Source organism: Sebastes fasciatus, chromosome 15, assembly GCF_043250625.1.
Source record: "Sebastes fasciatus isolate fSebFas1 chromosome 15, fSebFas1.pri, whole genome shotgun sequence".
Classification (NCBI taxonomy): Eukaryota; Metazoa; Chordata; class Actinopteri; order Perciformes; family Sebastidae; genus Sebastes; species Sebastes fasciatus.
In genome coordinates, this window is record NC_133809.1 from 23,792,427 (window position 1) to 23,811,316 (window position 18,890).

The 18,890-nt window shown below is 41.4% G+C and overlaps 2 protein-coding genes across 2 annotated transcripts; both read right to left on the reverse strand.

Annotated features, from left to right (window-relative positions):
- Positions 1–1,735: 1,735 nt before the first annotated feature.
- On the reverse strand, positions 1,736–9,089 carry LOC141783116 (alcohol dehydrogenase 1-like). The gene is made up of 9 exons (XM_074660133.1): positions 8,943–9,089; positions 6,452–6,553; positions 5,517–5,658; positions 4,124–4,211; positions 3,537–3,750; positions 2,754–3,014; positions 2,377–2,509; positions 2,112–2,250; positions 1,736–2,012 (listed from the first exon to the last, which is right to left on the reverse strand). Exons 1-9 carry the CDS (start codon positions 8,958–8,960, stop codon positions 1,979–1,981), a joined length of 1,131 nt encoding a protein of 376 aa, XP_074516234.1. The 5' UTR covers positions 8,961–9,089; the 3' UTR covers positions 1,736–1,978.
- Positions 9,090–11,931: 2,842 nt separating this feature from the next.
- Positions 11,932–18,273, reverse strand: LOC141783114 (alcohol dehydrogenase 1-like). Its single transcript, XM_074660130.1, has 9 exons — positions 18,128–18,273; positions 16,861–16,962; positions 15,660–15,801; positions 15,383–15,470; positions 14,856–15,075; positions 14,460–14,720; positions 14,252–14,384; positions 12,425–12,563; positions 11,932–12,311 (listed from the first exon to the last, which is right to left on the reverse strand). The coding sequence occupies exons 1-9, from the start codon at positions 18,143–18,145 to the stop codon at positions 12,278–12,280; spliced, it is 1,137 nt and encodes a 378-aa protein (XP_074516231.1). The 5' UTR covers positions 18,146–18,273; the 3' UTR covers positions 11,932–12,277.
- Positions 18,274–18,890: the final 617 nt, after the last annotated feature.

Below are 18,890 nucleotides of genomic sequence, written 5' to 3' on the forward strand. Positions count from 1 at the left end.
ATTGCACAGCTGAATTATCGCACAAAATTATTGCACTGTTAAGTCAGTATTGCACAGTTGATGATATTATAAATGATGGGGTTATAGCTGCTGATAGGGATAAAAAAATAATAAATATGTTGTATGTATGTATAAATATACAACGCTCAGTATATTTGTATAGAGTATATTTGAGTATATTTGATCCTACAATCTATTTATTTCAACTTTATAATGTCTGTATGACAATGAAGTAGAATAAATTAAATGTCTATCTTAGTTTGAGCAGTTTATGAGTAAATGTTTGTACCAGTAGTCGCACGGAACTGACATTGGAGCATGTTCCATGACGAACATAAAAAATGGCGTTGCACATCGTCAGTAAGGTCAGCTGGTTAAGTAGGCATCGATGCAGGCTCGCTGTTGGAGGGTTTTATAACCCACTTCCGCTCCCCGCTACTGTTATTGGTTTGGGATGACACGTAATATGGCGGACCCTCTATGTGAACGTGCAAACGGAGTGGAAGTGGGTAGGCAGGTGTAGGGGGGTGGATTGGAATTGTAGGCCTACTGGAGAAAAATGGCACAAGCGAACTGGAGTGCTGCTCAGCAGCAGTATACAACCACTGGTGGTCAAAGGATATGGAGATTACCATTTTGTTCTGTAACGGTTATGTAAAAGTTTACATGTAGTCGTGATCAAAAACCTAGGTCAGGTAGGGAGAACAGTAAAGTGATAAGGGAAAGTTAGACTGGGTTTATTGAAGGACAGGAGGGAGTGGCTGTTGTCTTTTTGTAGTGCTTATATTCTGATTGATGAGCCGACAATCAAGCAATTAGGTGTTCGGCCAGGTGGCACATGCATTGGCCAATTGGTCCATGGGTGTGTCATTTTGAATGGTAGTGTTTTGAAATGGCAAACAACTGAATTTATGTCAGATGTCCTGTGTCTTATGTAGAGAACCGTGCGCAGTATGTTGCAAAACGTGCCATGTTGAATTGCAAATTGGGTGCAAAGCAGAAAGAGGTTTTACTCTCTGAGTGACAGTTTCAATAAGTGTGCTTTATGTGTCAATTTAGGGTTTTAGCAATTGAAAAATCGATACAACTAAGCTGGAATGAGTAAAGCTGGGTATACAAGTTTGCGATGTAAAACCAAAGCTTGTGCTCACATTGTACGGTCCGATCGTCAGCCACGACCTGAGTGCTCACACTGTACGCAGCCCCTGCGCGTCGTTCTGGCTGTTGACAGTTGTCAACAGAGATTTGTTTGAAAGCTCGGAGGCAGGTAAAGTTTGCTTGCAAGCAGAGGTCTGTATGGGTTGCAATGCTAACAAGGCAGATATGTGCTGCCTTGATCATCTGAGCCATCCTGCCTGCTGAAACATTTAAAAAAAGAGGCGTTGGCGTATATAGACTCGCAGGTGGTTAGGAAGACACGGAAAGTATGGCTTGTCCATTTTGCAGAGAGAACTGGAGGTATTACTATATCTATTGTACATTGTTATCTTGGTAGCTACAATTTCTGACATGTCTGTACACTGCATGGAAAATGACGCCAGCGAAGCTGAAATTCAGTACGACTCTAAATTGAGTCGTGGGACTCAAAATTCGGGTCAGAAACGGGCTAAAATCGTACAGTGTGTACCCAGCTTAAATCTGACCTAAAACTCTTTTGTCCCACTAAACACAGTGAAATACATAAATGACACAACATAACAAAATCACAACACAAACAAGTAAACCACAGACCGCATCTGTTGAGACCATTTATTTTGCTCTATAAACACGTTCAGCATGTATAGCTTTCGCTTATACGAACACTGCAGATGATTCTCACAATCTGCACGTAATCCACTGAATTGTATTGAGTGTCGTTTTGAGTGATCTCTGTATTATGTGCATTGTATTAATTGTGTCAGTAATATCCTGAGATTTTATAAAACATACTGGTGAATTATTCAATTGCTTTGTGGTCATTGAAAGCAACACAGCAGCCTTATTGTGGAGAAACATGCAGGACCGTCCGGATGCTGTGAAACAAAAGTAAAAGAGAAATGAGCATATTAATTTATCTATGTTGTTGTCGTTGAGTCATGAATGGTGGAGAAGGTAAAGGAGTGTTAATCTACCATTTTCCATGCTTCATTAGCTCAATGGCATCATTGACCTGGTCCAAAGTCATGTTGTGAGTGATGAACTCGTCCACCATCAACTTCTTGTCCATGTAGGCTTTAACCATCTGAGGCACGTCATCCCTACCCTTAAAGCCTGAGCCACAAAATCACATAATAAGAGCATGGAGTCTTCATCCAGAATACAACTAGCTAGAGAGTTTCAGAACATACACCCACAACCATTTAGTTACCAGAGATTCATTAGTCAGTGGTGTCTCACCTCCAAACGTTGAGCCCGTCCATGTGCGTCCACTCATGAGCTGAATGGGTCGGGTAGCAACGTCGTACATTGTTGACCAGCCAACCAGCACACTGACACCCCAACCCATCACACAGGACTCCAAGGCACTGCGCTAGATGGAGAAACAGCACAAAGTCAGTGGGCTTGTAACCAGAAGGGTCCAAACCTCTGGACTAGCTGAGGGAAATTAAGGTTGGGTAATTTATCGAATGACACTCAGCTCTTCTCCAATAACTACTGCTGAGAAAGAGCAAGTGAGCTCAGTTGACATTGTTCAGATTAAAGGTCATTGTTTTACTAGTTAGGTCCCACCTCTTCATTATATTCTTGAACCAGATTAAATGAAATCTCCCTACCATGACTGTCACACTCCCGACACATTCCAGGGAGAAGTCCACTCCGCCTCCGGTCATGTCAGACAGCACCTGGTTGATGGGTTTACTGTGATCCTTGGGGTTCACGAATTCCGTCGCACCGAACACCTTGGCCTTCTCAAACTTCTCTGGATTGATGTCAACAGCGATAATCCTCTTGGCTCCTGCAGCCTTGCAGCCCATGAGTGCAGCCATACCCACAGCTCCAAGGCCGAACACAGCACATGTGGAGCCCGGTTCCACCTAAAGTACAACACGCTTTGGTCAACATGGCTCTTTAGGTCAGACTTGTTAATGCTCTATACAGTAATAACCAATGGAAAAGTTTAGTGTCCCACAATGAGTGAACTGATTACTCTTTCAGAGGTTTTGCAATCTGGGCAAGAATTTTAATGGACTTTTGTGTCATGGAAATTGTCAAATTTATAGGCACTTAAAAACAGGGTTGGTGATCTTGAGAAACCAGCAAGAGTACAATAGATTTTTAAAAAATGATCCAACCAATAGCCACTCCCCCAATATTATCATAATGGAAGACTCCGATGACAGAGTGCACGAAGGTAGACAAGCAGGTAGCTCATCCAATCATGACATTCGGGCTGAATGACATGATTTGGATGGGTTAATGACAGTCCTGCTACTGATGAGAATTAAACTAATATAACAAAAGTGTTTCTAAAATGTTCACCAACCCTGCCTTTAAGAAAAAATGTCTCATTCCTAAAATAATGATGTAGGCAATCTACAACAGTCAAACATACACACCTTAGCAGTGTTAACCGCTGCTCCATATCCTGTGCAGATCCCACACCCAAGGAGACAGACTTTGTCCAGAGGTGCAGCGGGGTCGATCTTAGCCACAGAAATCTGGTTAACCACAGTGTACTCAGAGAAGGTACTGGTTCCCATAAACTGCAGCAACTTCTTCCCCTTACAGGTGAGCCTGGATTTTTCTGACACTTTGAGACGATCAGGGTCCCTGAATAGAGAATTTATTGAAATGAAAATAAAACGTCAGACTTAATTTTTGAATTTTGCATTGTTTTGTAGAGGGTGGAACAAATATTTGTAAGAATTAAAAAACAACGTTTTTGTACGTTAAAATCCAGAATCAAAATTGAAGCGCTACTTTTATCACATTAGAGGGTTTACTGAATACTAGCAATATGCTTAGAATGAGAAAAAAAAGCAAAGGTCTAAATTATCTGCACTGTGGTATTGTCAGACACAAAATACAAATTGAATACTATGTTTCTGTTTATAACTGTATGAACACACTCAAGAGGAATGAAATCAAAAGGCTGAAGAGAAAATGGAGTGGAAGACAGAATATGAGGGTTTATCGAGCTCACATTATTTTTTCACACTGGTGTGTCTTCGGGCTCTTACAGAAGCGACATTCTCTACACTGGGGGAAGAACAGAGGGATAACACTGTCTCCTGAAAGAAAAAAAACAGTGTTGCCATGTCACAGTCAAATTAATTTAGGCCCACTTTTATAATGGTGTAAAGAGAAATATTGGCGAAATGGCACACATAGGCCTCAGTTTACATCCCAAATACCCCAAATTGACGTTTATGTGTGTTCTGTTAGTGTACTGATTAAATTAACAAGATACAACTTCTTAGTAGTGAGCTTGAGAGGTTTTGGTCACTAGGGCTGTCACTTTTCCAAAAACTCAAAAAGTTAGAATTTTGAATCAAATGTGACAGTCATATTGGTCACTATGTCCCGGTTTGGCTCACACTTTGAACAGTCCCCTTTCTGGGGAACTCACATTGCTATCTCCCCGAGGCTTCTTGGGATTGTGGTCCCCAGAAGGAAGCGTGGGTCCCTTAAGCTGCCCAGAGATGCCGAGCCTCAGCTGCCCTGTGGCCTAGCCGACGTCTCGCCAGTTTCTGTGTTGGGGGTCTCAGCCAACTTCAAGTCTGTTCTTGAGTAGGGGGTCCAGGCTGACGCCAAGCATGTTCCTGTGTCGGGGGTCCCAGCTGACCTCATCAATCCGGCCAACCCCTGCTCCACGTATCCTGTCGGCGGTCCGGCCGACCCCTGCACCTTGTGTCCCGTCAGCGGTCTGGCCAACACTTGTTCCTCGTCCCCTGACGGCGGTCCAGCCAATCCCAGCTCCTGGTTCTCTATCGCTGGTCCGACCGACCTGAGCTCCACTTGTCCTGTCGGGGGTCCGGCCGACCCCATCTCTTGGTTCCCTGTCAGCGGTCCAGACAACACCTGCTCGACGTATCCTGTTGGGGATCCGGTCGACACCTGTTCCTGCAGGGCCACAGCAGCCCCCTGTCCCTGTTCTGCTCTCCAACGGTCCTACTAGTTAGGTCATCAGTTGCTGGATGCCCTCTCTGGCCTCAAGTCTCCGTGGACGTGTTCCAGTGTGGTTCCTTCACAGTCATCATCCACCTGAGGGGTCCCGTCTCTATGGCCAACCTCCTGCTCAACCTCGAGAGGGGTTCCGCCTTTGCGCCTCTGCTTTCGCCGATGCCTTCCAGAGCAGTCCTGCCCTCGCCGACGGCTATTTCGATTTTGCCCGTCTGCCCTGCCCCTGTGCCGGACTAGGCTCTGGTTACGCTAGCTGTTTCCAGTCTTTACGCTAAGCTAAGCTAAGCCGAACACGTCCCGGCTCCGTACTCAACACACAGAGATGATACATACCAATCTCCTCATCTTACTTTCGGAAAGAAAGCAAATAAGCATACAGTATAGTCAAAACTGTTGTACCAATCGAAACTGACCTGGCTGATATTCAGTGACTCCAGGCCCGACGCTCTCTACGATGCCGGCTGCCTCGTGGCCGACGACTACTGGGAAGCCGTCTTTATCCATTCTCTCCAAAAGGTGGTGCAGGTCCGAATGGCACACAGCAGTCGCCACAATCTGCACCAAAGACAATAACCAAACAATGAAAACACGAAGACGGGCAAGGGGCAGGCTAAGGAGAGGGTTCACTCTCAGTGGGTTTGGCAGTACCAGCAACACTTTCACATTATATTGACACTTTTTTAAATGTTAAGATCAACCATATCACTAAATGGACCTTGTAAGTTCAACTAAGCAGGATCTTATATGACTGAGAGAGTGGCAATGTCATGATGAACCAGCTGATGTGGTACCGTAGAATAACTTCATTCATGTAGATGTATAACAAACTGAACTTTCATTTTGTTGCTGGATTCTATCTGCATCATTTTGAAATCTATTTGTAGCTTAAGCAACTGTACAGTGTGCTGCAATGCAATTGCAATTTGTGTTTCTCTGATTTTTCTTTAGAGTAGTGGTATTTTAGAAGACAATTGAAATGTTTTATTTTCATAACAAATTTGTATATAGGTTTGTATGCATTTTTAATTGATCTATCATTGATTATGTTTTGTTTAGATCAAGGAATTTAAGGTCTAAGGTTTAAGTTGTAGCTCTTAATCATGGTTTCACGCACCTCAAAGCAATTACGCTTGGGGCACTCCAATGGCCAGCAGTTTGCCCTGCAACATGTATATTTATTACTTCTGTTCTCATTATGTATGTACATACTATATTACTGAACAGCCTGTTTACATCACGGTTCCTATATTTTAGCTACTGCACTATTTTATGTCTTAGATTCTAATTAGATTTTGCTCCACTGACATGTGTGTCCAGGTGTTTTGTTGTGATAGTGGACGTCTCTGACCTTGATGCGGACCTCATTCTCCTGGGGCGGGGCTACCTCGATGTCCTCAATCACCAAAGGCTGGTTGGGCTCCCAGGCCACTGCTGCCTTGCATTTGATGACCTAGAGGGCAGTGACACCACATGGAATTACCCAACATGAGATATGACAAATATTACTGGGGACTGTTAAACCATATTAGGAAGGGTTTCTCAAAAAAAAAGCCACATTGCCTTTGTTGAACTCTGAACCCTTAATGTACTCTGAGTGAAGACGGGGATAAGTGAAGCAACATATTGTTATACTGTAAAAGGCAACATGCTACATCAGCAAGAACTGGGATATAATGCTGCAATCCTTTGTACTATAATTCAACGCAAACACTCATCTAGAGTCAACAATGAGCCTAACCTGCATGACTGTGGACTGTGGGAGGAAGCCGGAGAACCTGGAGAAAACCCACGCTAAAATAGTTTCATATCAAGCAAAGAAATGGGTTTCACATCTTCCCTGCATTTCTTTTTTATTACTTTATTACTTATGAATGTTAACAGCAAGTGAGGTGGTTTAAATGGCTCTGATACAGCAGCTCCTGGCAAAAGCAAACATGAAAAGTAACAGTTTAAAGTCCACTCTTGAGTTATTTGACGAACAAACAAGAACAAAAATCTATTTTTTTATCCGAACAGTATCAGTTCATGTTGGGTCAGCAAATAAACCACTGAATAAATCAGTTGTTTCAGTTTTGATAAATCAAATTGGAAATCCACGGTGGAAATATGATTAAATCTCGGGCTTCCACTGTCCCCTCAGCGTTGCCAATATCAACAGTTCCACAAAACGGACTACTTTGATAGTTTCAAACTGTGCACCAAGTCAAACAGGATGAGATAAGTCACTGAGGCAGAGAGGACAGAGAGACAGATAGAGAGATAGAGGTAGAAAGTAAGACATGGAAAGACAGGGTGTTTTAAGGTGAATATACCCTGAAACATAGCTATTACATCTACCAGGGGTTCTCAAACTTTTTGGGGCCAGGGACCCCTTACAGGGGAGAACATTTTCCAAGAACCCCCTTGTAAAAAAGGCCATGCCTCTGCGCATGCCTCCTCCTACTATCTCCTGTTCGTGAGCATGCGCTGTACATGTGTCACCAGTGTGAATGTCTCCTCCTCCAATCACCTGTGCCCGATCATGCGCTGGGCATGTGTCACCAGTGTGCCTGCACTGAACAGGCTCCCCAATACAGCATGGCAGAGTAAAACACAGTTAAGGAGAGGACAGTTGGACTTTTGGACATTCCTTTTTTCGTGTGCGTCCATGCAAAATGTGAGTTGTGTTATGTTTAATGTATTTATATTAGACTGGCATAATAATAATTAGTAAATCTGTATTTAAGCCTTTTTCTTTGTAAAATGCCTGTGTTATTTTAGGCTCACTTTTTGTTGCTAATGTTTATACACTAGTAATTCTAATCACTCTGTACTGTTGTGTTTTTGTTGTTACAGACCACACAGAAACCATTGTTTTGTTTACTTTATCTGCTGATAAACAGCCATTACCATACACTTGGACTGCATCTCTTATTCATCTGAAATCACACCTGAGCACTAAATAGTGTCCTGACCCGACACCCTGAAGCGTTTGCTGCCACACTTACGGATTTCTAATAACACACACATTCTATCATACACCCCTCTTAATTGTAACACTGATTAAGCATTTTGCTATACCATTTGAAGTCTTAAATGCCATTGGAACTATTAGAATTCTGAAACTTTTTAACATAAATACTTCAAACCTGTTTCATAGTGATGAAGAGAAACACATTTCAATTTGAATTCTATTAATCACATACATACTTTTAAACAAAGGGTCATTTTATTCAAATTGCATTTGGACTCAACCTGACAGCACTTTTCAAGTGATTGATCTTAAAAACTTTCAGAAAAGGAACAGTAGCCTGACTGGCATAGTCAGAATAAATCCAGATATTTAAACTTACCAGTTTAAAGCTGACTTTTAGTACTTTTTACTGCACTTCTTAATGACACAGCAGAATGTTATAATTCATAGCTCATTATTTTGCGGCCCCCCTGACAGAGTGCAACGGACCCCACTTTGAGAATCATTGACATACAGTATATTACAAATCTGTAACCAGATATGCAGTCAAATATTGCACAGGAAAGCACACTCCAACCTCTGAATAAGCCACATATACACAAATGTGAACTGCACACCATACAGAAGTACATTCAAATGAACAATATCCACATGATAAATGATCATAAACTACATTAATGAGGTACTGTTTCATTGCTTTTTGATGTTTTGTTTAAATACCGTGGATAGCGCCCTCAGTTTAATGTATGTGCATAAATACACAGGTGTGTCAAACATATCATGTGACGTAGGACATATCAATGTACATATTGCAAAAAACAACAACAAGAAAACGATTGAAACATCACATAAATATGATGAATCCCACATGTTGGATTATACTTACCTTACCAGCTGTGGCCATTTTTGCTGCAAAGATCAAAGTAAACAAGTGAGAAAGGAGCTAGGAGAGGAGTGCGGCTACAGGACAGAAGTGGGGAGGAGACAACCCTGGACTTTTGGTTTATATATTGCATCAGTAAACAGTATGATATTAAAATGGGCATGGACTTCCTTGAGTTCCCTTGTACCAAAATCAAGCCAACAGATCTGGAGCCTGATGTGAGGAATAAACAAGCAGCAACCACAATAACTGAATTTAAATATCCTTTTACACCAAAACAATTTTTTCTATCTAATCTTCCAAAACACCCTCATGCTTCAATTAGCTATTGAGACTTATGGACTTATTGAAAGAGAAGTGGAAGAGAAAGGCTTTAAAGGAATAGTTCGACATGTTGGGAAATATGCTCATCCACTTTCTTGCTGCTGGCTCTTGCTACATACTGTACAGATGTGAGAGCGTTATAGATTATCTTGTCTAGATCAGACTCATTGTTCGTCAGTGTCTTATTACAGGACGTTTATTTTTTCCAGTCGGTTTTATTTTCCTTTCATTGTCTTTGAAATGTTTTTTTGTATTGTGTAAAGCATTCTGAATTGCCTCAGTGTTTGAGAGGTGTTGTATTGCTTCTGTAAACTTGCTCACTGTCTCTTTAGCCACTCCCTCATGTCCCGCAGTAAACCCTTTCCAGCTCACGCGGTCTCACTTTCTCTTATCACTTTCCAGCCTTTCATTCACCCTTGCCTTACTTTGTTTATTGTTCTCGACTACAAGTGAACTTTTACATAACCTGCATTGTCTTCGGGCGCATCCGGGTTCGAACCGGGTAATCTAGCGAGCCATTTGCAGTTGTTGCATTTATTTTACAAATGATTGTAAAATCATGACTCACACCTCTCATCATATCTCAGCTTTGTCCTCGACCGAGGGCAGCGGGGACGACGCACAATGCCTGCTACAGACCGAACGCTGAGGGACACTAGACCACGACGCACGTTAACGTAACACACAACTTCAAAATGTTGAGGCATTTTCCAGTCTTTGTGTGATCAAAACCATCAGTGATATTCTCAAAGGGCCGAGTGTGAGTCACAAATTGATCCACTCTCGGATTCTTGTTCATGTACTTCTCCACAAGTTTGGGAACTCTGCCATCACTCTTGTAACATGGGTGAAAATGAGTTCATTTATTTAGTAGAGAGAAGTAGTGATTCCAGAGTTATTTCAAACCACGATCTTTTCCTAAACCCAACTAAGTAGTTTTGTTGCTGTCGTATCTTTTCTGCGACAGTGCTGTTGAAGTGATGATGAAGGATGCTCCGAGGACACTGTTCTTGCTGGTAAAATAGAGTTTATTACAAACAAGCCACACATGTCATACGGGCGTCTAGAGCGCCCGGAGGTCTCAAGTCGAATCTGAAAGTCCTGCCCTTTGGGTCCCTCGCACCCCCTTATATCGGGTTCAGGTCGTCCAATCTCTGAGCTAAGATATGAACTCATGCCTTAGGTATTCCCTACATGTTATTTTTCAGCCCCTGACCTTTGCCCTGCTTCTTTCACATATGTTTACAATTAGGGGCCTCTTTGTCCGGTACAAGACCTGAAAATATACCACATATTCTAATCCTAACCAAGTCGATCTTTTTCTAAACCAAACGAAGTAGTTTTGTTGCCTAAACCTAATGAAGTTGTTTCCCGCAAAGACGGAAGTTTATTTTGAAAATACTGTATCCATGTTATGAGCGGAAACTGATACGTGTTGCTGGACATTCGTTGGAAAACAAACGAAAAAGGAGGAATAATTTTTCCGTAAGATATCATATGAGCCGTTGTTGGAGAATACGTTGAACAGTTAATGAAAAAGGTTAAAGGGACTCTGTGTAAGAATTAGAAATTGTTTGTTAACAGCGACACCTGTGGCCGTTAAGTCAACGAAAGTCAGCGTCCTGTTGCTCGCGACATGAACGAGCATTGATCAACACAGGTAGGCGACACACGTCAGCTTTAACCACAATATCACTCTATATTTAACCTACATAGCAGTAATGTTAGCTGACCAGAGGAAGGTCTCTCCATGAATCGATTCTGATACTGTGTTGTCCTGCTTCAGCCTCCCGACCGTGTTCTTCTTCTGCTTCTGTGTAGTTTGTGTTGGAACAGCATAGCCACACGCGAAGCTTCTCGCATAGGAAACACCGACCCGCAATGATTTATAAGAGTGTAAGTGTAAGAAGTTACAAAGAGTCCATTTTAAGGTTAAAGGTTAATGATTATACAAACTCTCTGCTACACTCTGAAAGATGATTATCCAGCTTTCTACTACTAAGGAACATAAAGTACTTTGCAATAAATTACAGTGAATATGTTACGAAGGAGGAGGAGAACAGTTGGGTTTGCTGGCACAACTACATTTTCTTTTTTCCTTTAATAATAACTAAAAACAATCTTTAAATTAATAATTTAGAATATAAGTCCCAAAACGTTGTAATCTTTATTCTTGCCAAAGAATATAAATTGGTGTTTGTAGAGTGTTGGTTTTGGGATTCTCGGTGTCAGTGTGACACATCCCCGCAGCCCCAATCTGAAACAAAGCACTGTGATCTGATTAATACTGAATCCGTTAAACTGCTGATGCTATTTTTTTTTTTTTACATTGACGAGGATGAACGGGGGGGAATTCAAGTGCAACAGATTGTACGTAAACATTTTGCTCAAGTCAAAATGCAAGTCATTCTTGCACAATGTAATGGAAATATGTGACTAGGAATAACTAAGAGTGCAAAGTACATGATAGCGTTGGACTGTAAATATGTTACCCAAGGAAAAACTGACCATATATACATTTATTTATAGGAGTTGATCATTCAATTCTGTAGATTATTAGCTTAGTTGTTCAAAGTCTATGTTGTGTAGCAGTGTATGGCTGTGTGTTACCGTCTGCTCAGACAGTAATGACAAACAACACAATGACATAATGCAGAACATAAACAAGTTTAGTGTAGTTTAATTTATTAAATGTATCAGGGACCACGTACAAAAAAACATTAATCTCAAAAAAGAGAAAAGATGCTTTGTAGCAGATGTACTAGCTAATTTCCATCTGTAGTCTCCCTGGGCAGGTGAAATATCCCATCTGCTTATGTGAACACCGCACATGATTCTCACAATCTGCATGTAATCCACTGACTAGTGTTGAGTCTTCAAGGTCAAGCACATATAGTGTGTATAGTTTGATAGATTTCTTTATTATGTGCATTGTATTGTGTGTATGAATACTGTATTGAGATTGGGTATAACATAGCTGCCGGCCATTAACTGATTCTTGTGTCATCGCAGTCTTATTGTGGAGAAACACTCAGGACCGTCCGGATGCTGTGGAGCAAAAACATAGCAACATTTAGAGGATTTGCACTGATTAAGTCTTCATCTGTGTAGCTGGTTAGTAAATCATGAATGGTGGAGAAAGTATAGGAGTGTAAATCTACCATTCGCCACGCTTCATCAGTTCAATGGCATCGTTGACCTGGGCCAAAGTCATGTTGTGAGTGATGAACTCGTCCAGTTTCACCTTCTTGTCCTGGTAGGCTCTAACCATCCGAGGCACGCCATCCTTACTCTTAAATCCTGAGCCACAGAGAACACACACATAATAAAATAAGATCAAATAGAGTCTTATCTCATTCAACGTTTCCTCATACAACGGTTGGTATCTTACGAAAAGTTATTCCTCATTTTTTGTGTGTTTTCCTACAAATGTCCAGCAACACGTGTCAATTTCCGCTCATTACATGCATTCAAATTGAACTTCCGTCTTCACAGGAAACAATTTGGTTAGGTTTAGTCAACAATACTACTTAGTTAGGTTTAGGAAAAGATCATGGTTTGGGTTAAAGGGGACCTATTATGCTTTTGTGCATCGTCTTTTGTGTGTTATATATTTTTTGTGCATGTAAAAGGTCTGCAAAGTTACAAAGTCCACGCCAAACAGAGTTGATTTTCCACAGAAACACTGCTCCTGAACTGCCTGAAATGCATTGCTTGAAGTCCTGCCTTTTCTTCTGTAATGCGGTGATGTCACCAAGTAACACATTTGCATAAAGCTAGTTTGGCATGCCCTCAAACGAAGCTAGTTTTAGCGGAGCTGAAGCGTAGTCCAAAGTGTTTGATACGGTTGACCGATCATAACAGTGGGCCAGCTGACCTATCAAAGCAAACTGGGCTTTCCGAGAGGGCGGGGCTGGAGTTCAAACAGCGTTTCAGACAGAGGGTGCTGCAGCTCATGCACACATGCTGTAGTAGAAACCCCAAATAAAGTATGCACTTGAAAATAAGCATCATAGGTCCCTTTTAAAATAACTGCGTAAGTTGCGTTACTTAGTATGGAAGTTACGTGACAAATAAATCAACGTTTTGGTTCAAATAACTACGTAAGTGGCATTACTTAAGTAAGGAAGTTATGTGATAAATAAATCAACGTTTGGCTTAAAATAACAATGCAAGTGGTGTTTCCGAAGTATGGTATTTATGTGACAAATAAATCAACATCTGGGCTGAAATAATTACGTAAGTGGCATTACTTAAGTACGGAAGTTAGGTGACAAATGATCAACGTTTGGGTTAAAATAACTACATAAGTGGCGGTACTTAAGTACGGAAGTTACGTGACAAACAAATCAACGTTTCGGTTAAAATAACTACTTTAGTGGCATTACGTAAGTACGGAAGTTACGTGACAAATAAATCAATGTTGTCTTCTGATTTCACACAGGATACGAACACCAGTCTTCTGGGCGAAAGTCCGGTATTTTTTTACCCACCCATCCACCCTAACCACCTCACTACGCAGAATTTGTCATTCTTTATACTTCCTGGTTCACGATTACGTGGATTACATACAAATTGATTTTATGGGATATATATTAATTAAAGTGCATTACTTTTCATAGGTCTAGCAACGATAGCAGAGATCAAGCGTACAGCCTTTTGGTTACGGTCATGTAACAGGTAATGGTGGTAAAATGAGGGGATTTAATTAGCATCATGAGTTATGGCTGTACCAGCTACTAACAGGCCGTACATACGAGAAATGCCTTTGGTTGCCAGTCAACAAGAAAAGGATGCAGGCCTTACCTGAAACCCTTTTGAGATGGACTCACTTTGTTGCTCATATTACTACTACTACATATTATTACTATTAAGTTCCGGCCTTTTGAGATTGACAACCAATCACAAATGACAACCTGTTACTGTGACAGTTATAGTAGTGTCATTAGTTAGTAGGGATGGTCATATTTGACTGGCATGCGTCTCACCTCCAAACAGGGAACCCTTCCAAGTACGTCCACCGATGAGCTGAATGGGTCGGGTGGCAACGTCGTGCATGTCTGTCCAACCAACCAGCACGCTGACACCCCAACCTTTCACGCAAGACTCCAAGGCACTGCGCTAGATGGAGAAACAGCACAAAGTCAGTGGACTTGTAAATGTATAGGGTATCAAATCTGCAAAGAAAATAATCACCATGACTCCCACATTCCCGACACATTCCAGGGAGAAGTCCACTCCTCCGCCGGTCATGTCAGACAGCACTTGGTTGATGGGTTTACTGTGATCCTTGGGGTTGACGAATTCGGTCGCGCCGAACACCTTGGCCTTCTCAAACTTCTCTGGATTGATGTCAACAGCGATAATCCTCTTGGCTCCTGCAGCCTTGCAGCCCATGACTGCAGCCAAACCCACAGCTCCCAGGCCGAACACAGCACATGTGGAGCCCGGTTCCACCTAAAGTACAACATGCTTTGGTCAAAATGGCCCAATTCTTAAAACACTATTTCTCCCTAAATACTGTGAATTCATACCAGCAAGTATTAGCCCAAACCAAACACGTTGGACTATCCAACAGTCAAACATACACACCTTAGCAGTATTAACTGCTGCTCCATATCCTGTGCAGACCCCACACCCAAGAAGACAGACTTTGTCCAGAGGTGCAGCCTTGTCGATCTTAGCCACGGCAATCTGGTTAACCACAGTGTACTCAGAGAAGGTACTGGTTCCCATAAATTGCAGCACCTTCTTCCCCTTACAGGTGAACCTGGAGTCTGGGTCTGACATCACATCAGCAGCAGAAGCAGCCCTGGATGGAGGATTTATTCAAATGAGAATAGAACTTGACACTCAATTTTTGCATTGCTCCTGTTCTGTTAGTTAGAGGGTGCAACGGACATTCGTTGTATTCATTCATAATAATTTTCCAAAAGATTACCAAAGACCCCAACGATCTATTCTGTGTCATCATCACACCTAACACCTAAAGTTGCTCTTCTGACAATGTGGGCACTATGACAAACGTAGAGACACAAAATGTTAATGCACCCTCTAATGGGTCTATAACCTAATGAACCTGAACACATCTTGGATTGATTCAATTAAGATGAACTCACCATCCTTTGTCACACTCGTTGGTTTTGGGACTCTTACAGAAGCGACATTCTCCACACTGGGAGATGAACAGAGGGATGACATGGTCACCTGAAAGACAAAAAACAATGTTGCTATATCAAAAGAATTTTAATCCAACTTAAAAAAATCAAATGTAAAAACAGGTTTGTTGTCATGAATGGCACAAATATGCCTTGGTGTACCCGTTGCTATTGCTGCAACAGGGAGTCTGACAGGGAAAAAAAACATGAGCTGTTTGGGTTGTAAGCTTTAACTGACCTATGTGGAACTCAGTGACTCCAGGCCCGACGCTCTCTACGATGCCGGCTCCCTCGTGGCCGAGGACTGCTGGGAAGCCGTCTTTGTGCATACCCTCGAACAGATGATACAGGTCCGTGTGGCACACGCCGGTTGCCACAATCTGCACCGAAGACAACGACCACACAATGAACACTGTTTCTTTTGAACAGTTGTGTATTGAAATTATAGCAAAGCAGCCTGTGGGCACAGCAGGCCTGTCACGCTTTGGATTTCTCCACATGCTGAAGCAGTGGGCATGGAGCTTGATTGAAAGCAAAACCTCTTTCTCTATGGAACTTTGGAAGGTGATATATCTTTCCAAAACAAGAGCGAAAGTTTAAGGAATAGATGTAACTGTGTGTTATCTGCTCTAACCAGTCGGCGATTTGAGGATGGAATGCCATCCCTTCTGTTAGCAAAATGCCCAAAATGCGTCTCCCCCTTGTTTACCTGCCATCCCCACTCTCCATGCCCTAATAGCAGAGAGCATGCAGGGGCAGAGGGGTTGTTTAGTTGAATATGGTAGTCTAGTCTGCCTGACTTCATTGATCCTTTTACCTGACTGAGATTTGTGCAGCATGTGACGCACGTGTCAATTTTTGCTCCAGTCTTTTCAAAATAAAACTACTTAGTTAGGTTTAGGAATAGATTGACTTGGAACAATTTTCTTATTTTCCTGTGTTTGGGATGTTTTTGGGCGTCAACCTCCAGAAAAACGACCAGTTGCCAGATCGTAAACAGGCAAAACAGCAAGCGGACAAAGCTCGTTCCAAAACGGGAATGAATCTGAGGTTGTCTTTCGACCACTGGTGAGCACCCTAACCGACAAATTATGCCTTTAAGCTCTTAAATAGTACTTGTTTACCTACATTTAGCCATTATTTTCTTGGCTAAGGTTATGGCTGTTAAGGTTTATGACCAAAAACACAAAAATAAAGATCACTTATGAAGTGCTGTACTTGGGCCGGTTATGAACACTTTTGGAGAGCCATCCTATTTACCCTCTCCACTGCACATCCAGAAGATGATATCACTATGGATTTCTGGTTGGTGAAGTCCTAAAAATCATCAACTTCTCACTACTACAAACTACATTCATTCTCTATCCCTCACTCTAAAGTGGAGTAAGACACCCCTTGTATATTTACACGTGTAAGTCTTGAAAGTGGACGCCTCTCACCTTGATGCGGACCTCGTTGGCCTGGGGTGGGGCTACCTCAATCTCCTCCATCACCAAAGGCTTGTTGGGCTCCCAGGCCACTGCTGCCTTGCACTTGATGACCTACAGGGCAGTGACACCAGGATGAAAACTCACATTAATGGGCACTGCCACAGTTACGTGGAAAGGAGCTATGGCAGTTCCCGGAAACCCCTTCAAGCCCTGTATTTCACTACGACTGGTTGAGCAATAGATTAAATGCTACTATTCTCTGTACTATGATTTCAAGGCCAACATTAATCTAGATGCACCAAATTGACCATGGAAAACAAACTTAACAAAGGGGTTTACACATAGGTTCACAGGTGGTTTCCATTTCTCTGATAAAGTTCACACAAGGTTTTTGGAAAACCACTTGTTGTCACACTTGATAAACGTTGTGGTCTGTTTTTTTTAAGTCCCATTGTGGAACCGCAATGAATTCTTGGATTTCCACTGGGATCTTTTTTGGCTGACTACTCCCTCATCTTTGCCAATATCCACAGTTGCGCAAAAAACGTCTGGAAAGTTTGGAACTGTGAACCAGGTCAAAAAAGGACATGCAGTATTTCACTGAGGCAGATGAGGACAGAAAGAGAACAATATTTTACTGCATTATTATACATGTTTTATTGTAGTAAAAATAATATCACTATACAGGGAATGTTTTTTTTTTCTTTCTTAACAACACTCACCCGTGACACAACACAACACAAGACAACTGATTCTCAATCATGGATACATAAAATTCTAATTGTAGAAAATACAGGGAGAATATCTACAAATAAGTCAGGAAATAATACAAATATAATATACTAATTTTGTATAAATAAAAATAAAATAAAATAAAATAAAAAGAAGATACTACTACTGGCTAATCAGAGATTACTGTAGTGGGTTTCTCAAAAAATGTCAAAAAGGGGCCACACACTGTAAAATTTACTCTTCTCCAGGTAGTATAAAGGATTTTCTCTAGATTCATACAGGACATAATGTGTCTGAAACACTTTGTAATGTTTTCATATAATGTGGATGGGTGGAATAAATCAAGCTGATAGCTGACAATCACTTAAAAATCTCATAATATCCAAGTAAAATATATTATTATAAAGTTAGTTGCATTGTTGTCTGATGTTTTGTTTTCCTATACCGTCTATACAGTACTTGACCATACTACTATACTCTGAAAAACTCATCAAAACATCACATTTGTCCATAAGAGTACTCACATATTGAATTATTTACCTACCTTACCAACTGTGGCCATTTTTGCAGCAAAGCTGATTGTCAGAAAGCGAGGAGGGAGTCGTGAACCAAAGAGCTGCCAGACCGAAGAGTGGGGAGGAGAAACCTTGGATTTGAGGTTTAAATACTGCTGGAAGAAAAGGCAGTTATGCAAACATCCTGATGGGCAGGGATTGGTCGTACTTTGAGTCATTGGTTATCAATAACTGTAAAAAAAGAAGAAGAAAAATACCTTTTGCAGCCATGTTACCAGTTCTTGACACTCAAAACTAGGCCACATACAGTATATACTGTATGTGGAGGCTGTATAGAAATGAGTTGGCACTAAAAAACAGCAATCACTGTAGATGATGCCTGTAAATCACACAAATACCCTTTTAAGATGACATTTTCTTGATTAAAACAATGACTATTAATTATTTTTATATTAATATTAAATTACTCTCATGACTTTATACCCACCCTCAACTCTAAGGTAAAAGTCCCCTCCACCTACTCCGACCCTGTGGCCTTATTACAGAAAAATGCCCTAATTGCTTTCCCTGTTTAATTTAAGTTTTAAAGATAGGATCTTCCTATTACATAAGCAAGTCCTAAACTCACAGGTGTGTCCTATCCTATCTTATCTTAACTTAAACCTGCAGTAGGCAGAATATTTTTTGGCATCATTGGACAAAAATTCCATAATAACCTTTCAGCATATTGTAATTCAAGTGTTTTGAGAGAAAACTAGACTTCTGCACCTCCTCATGGCTCTGTTTTCAGGC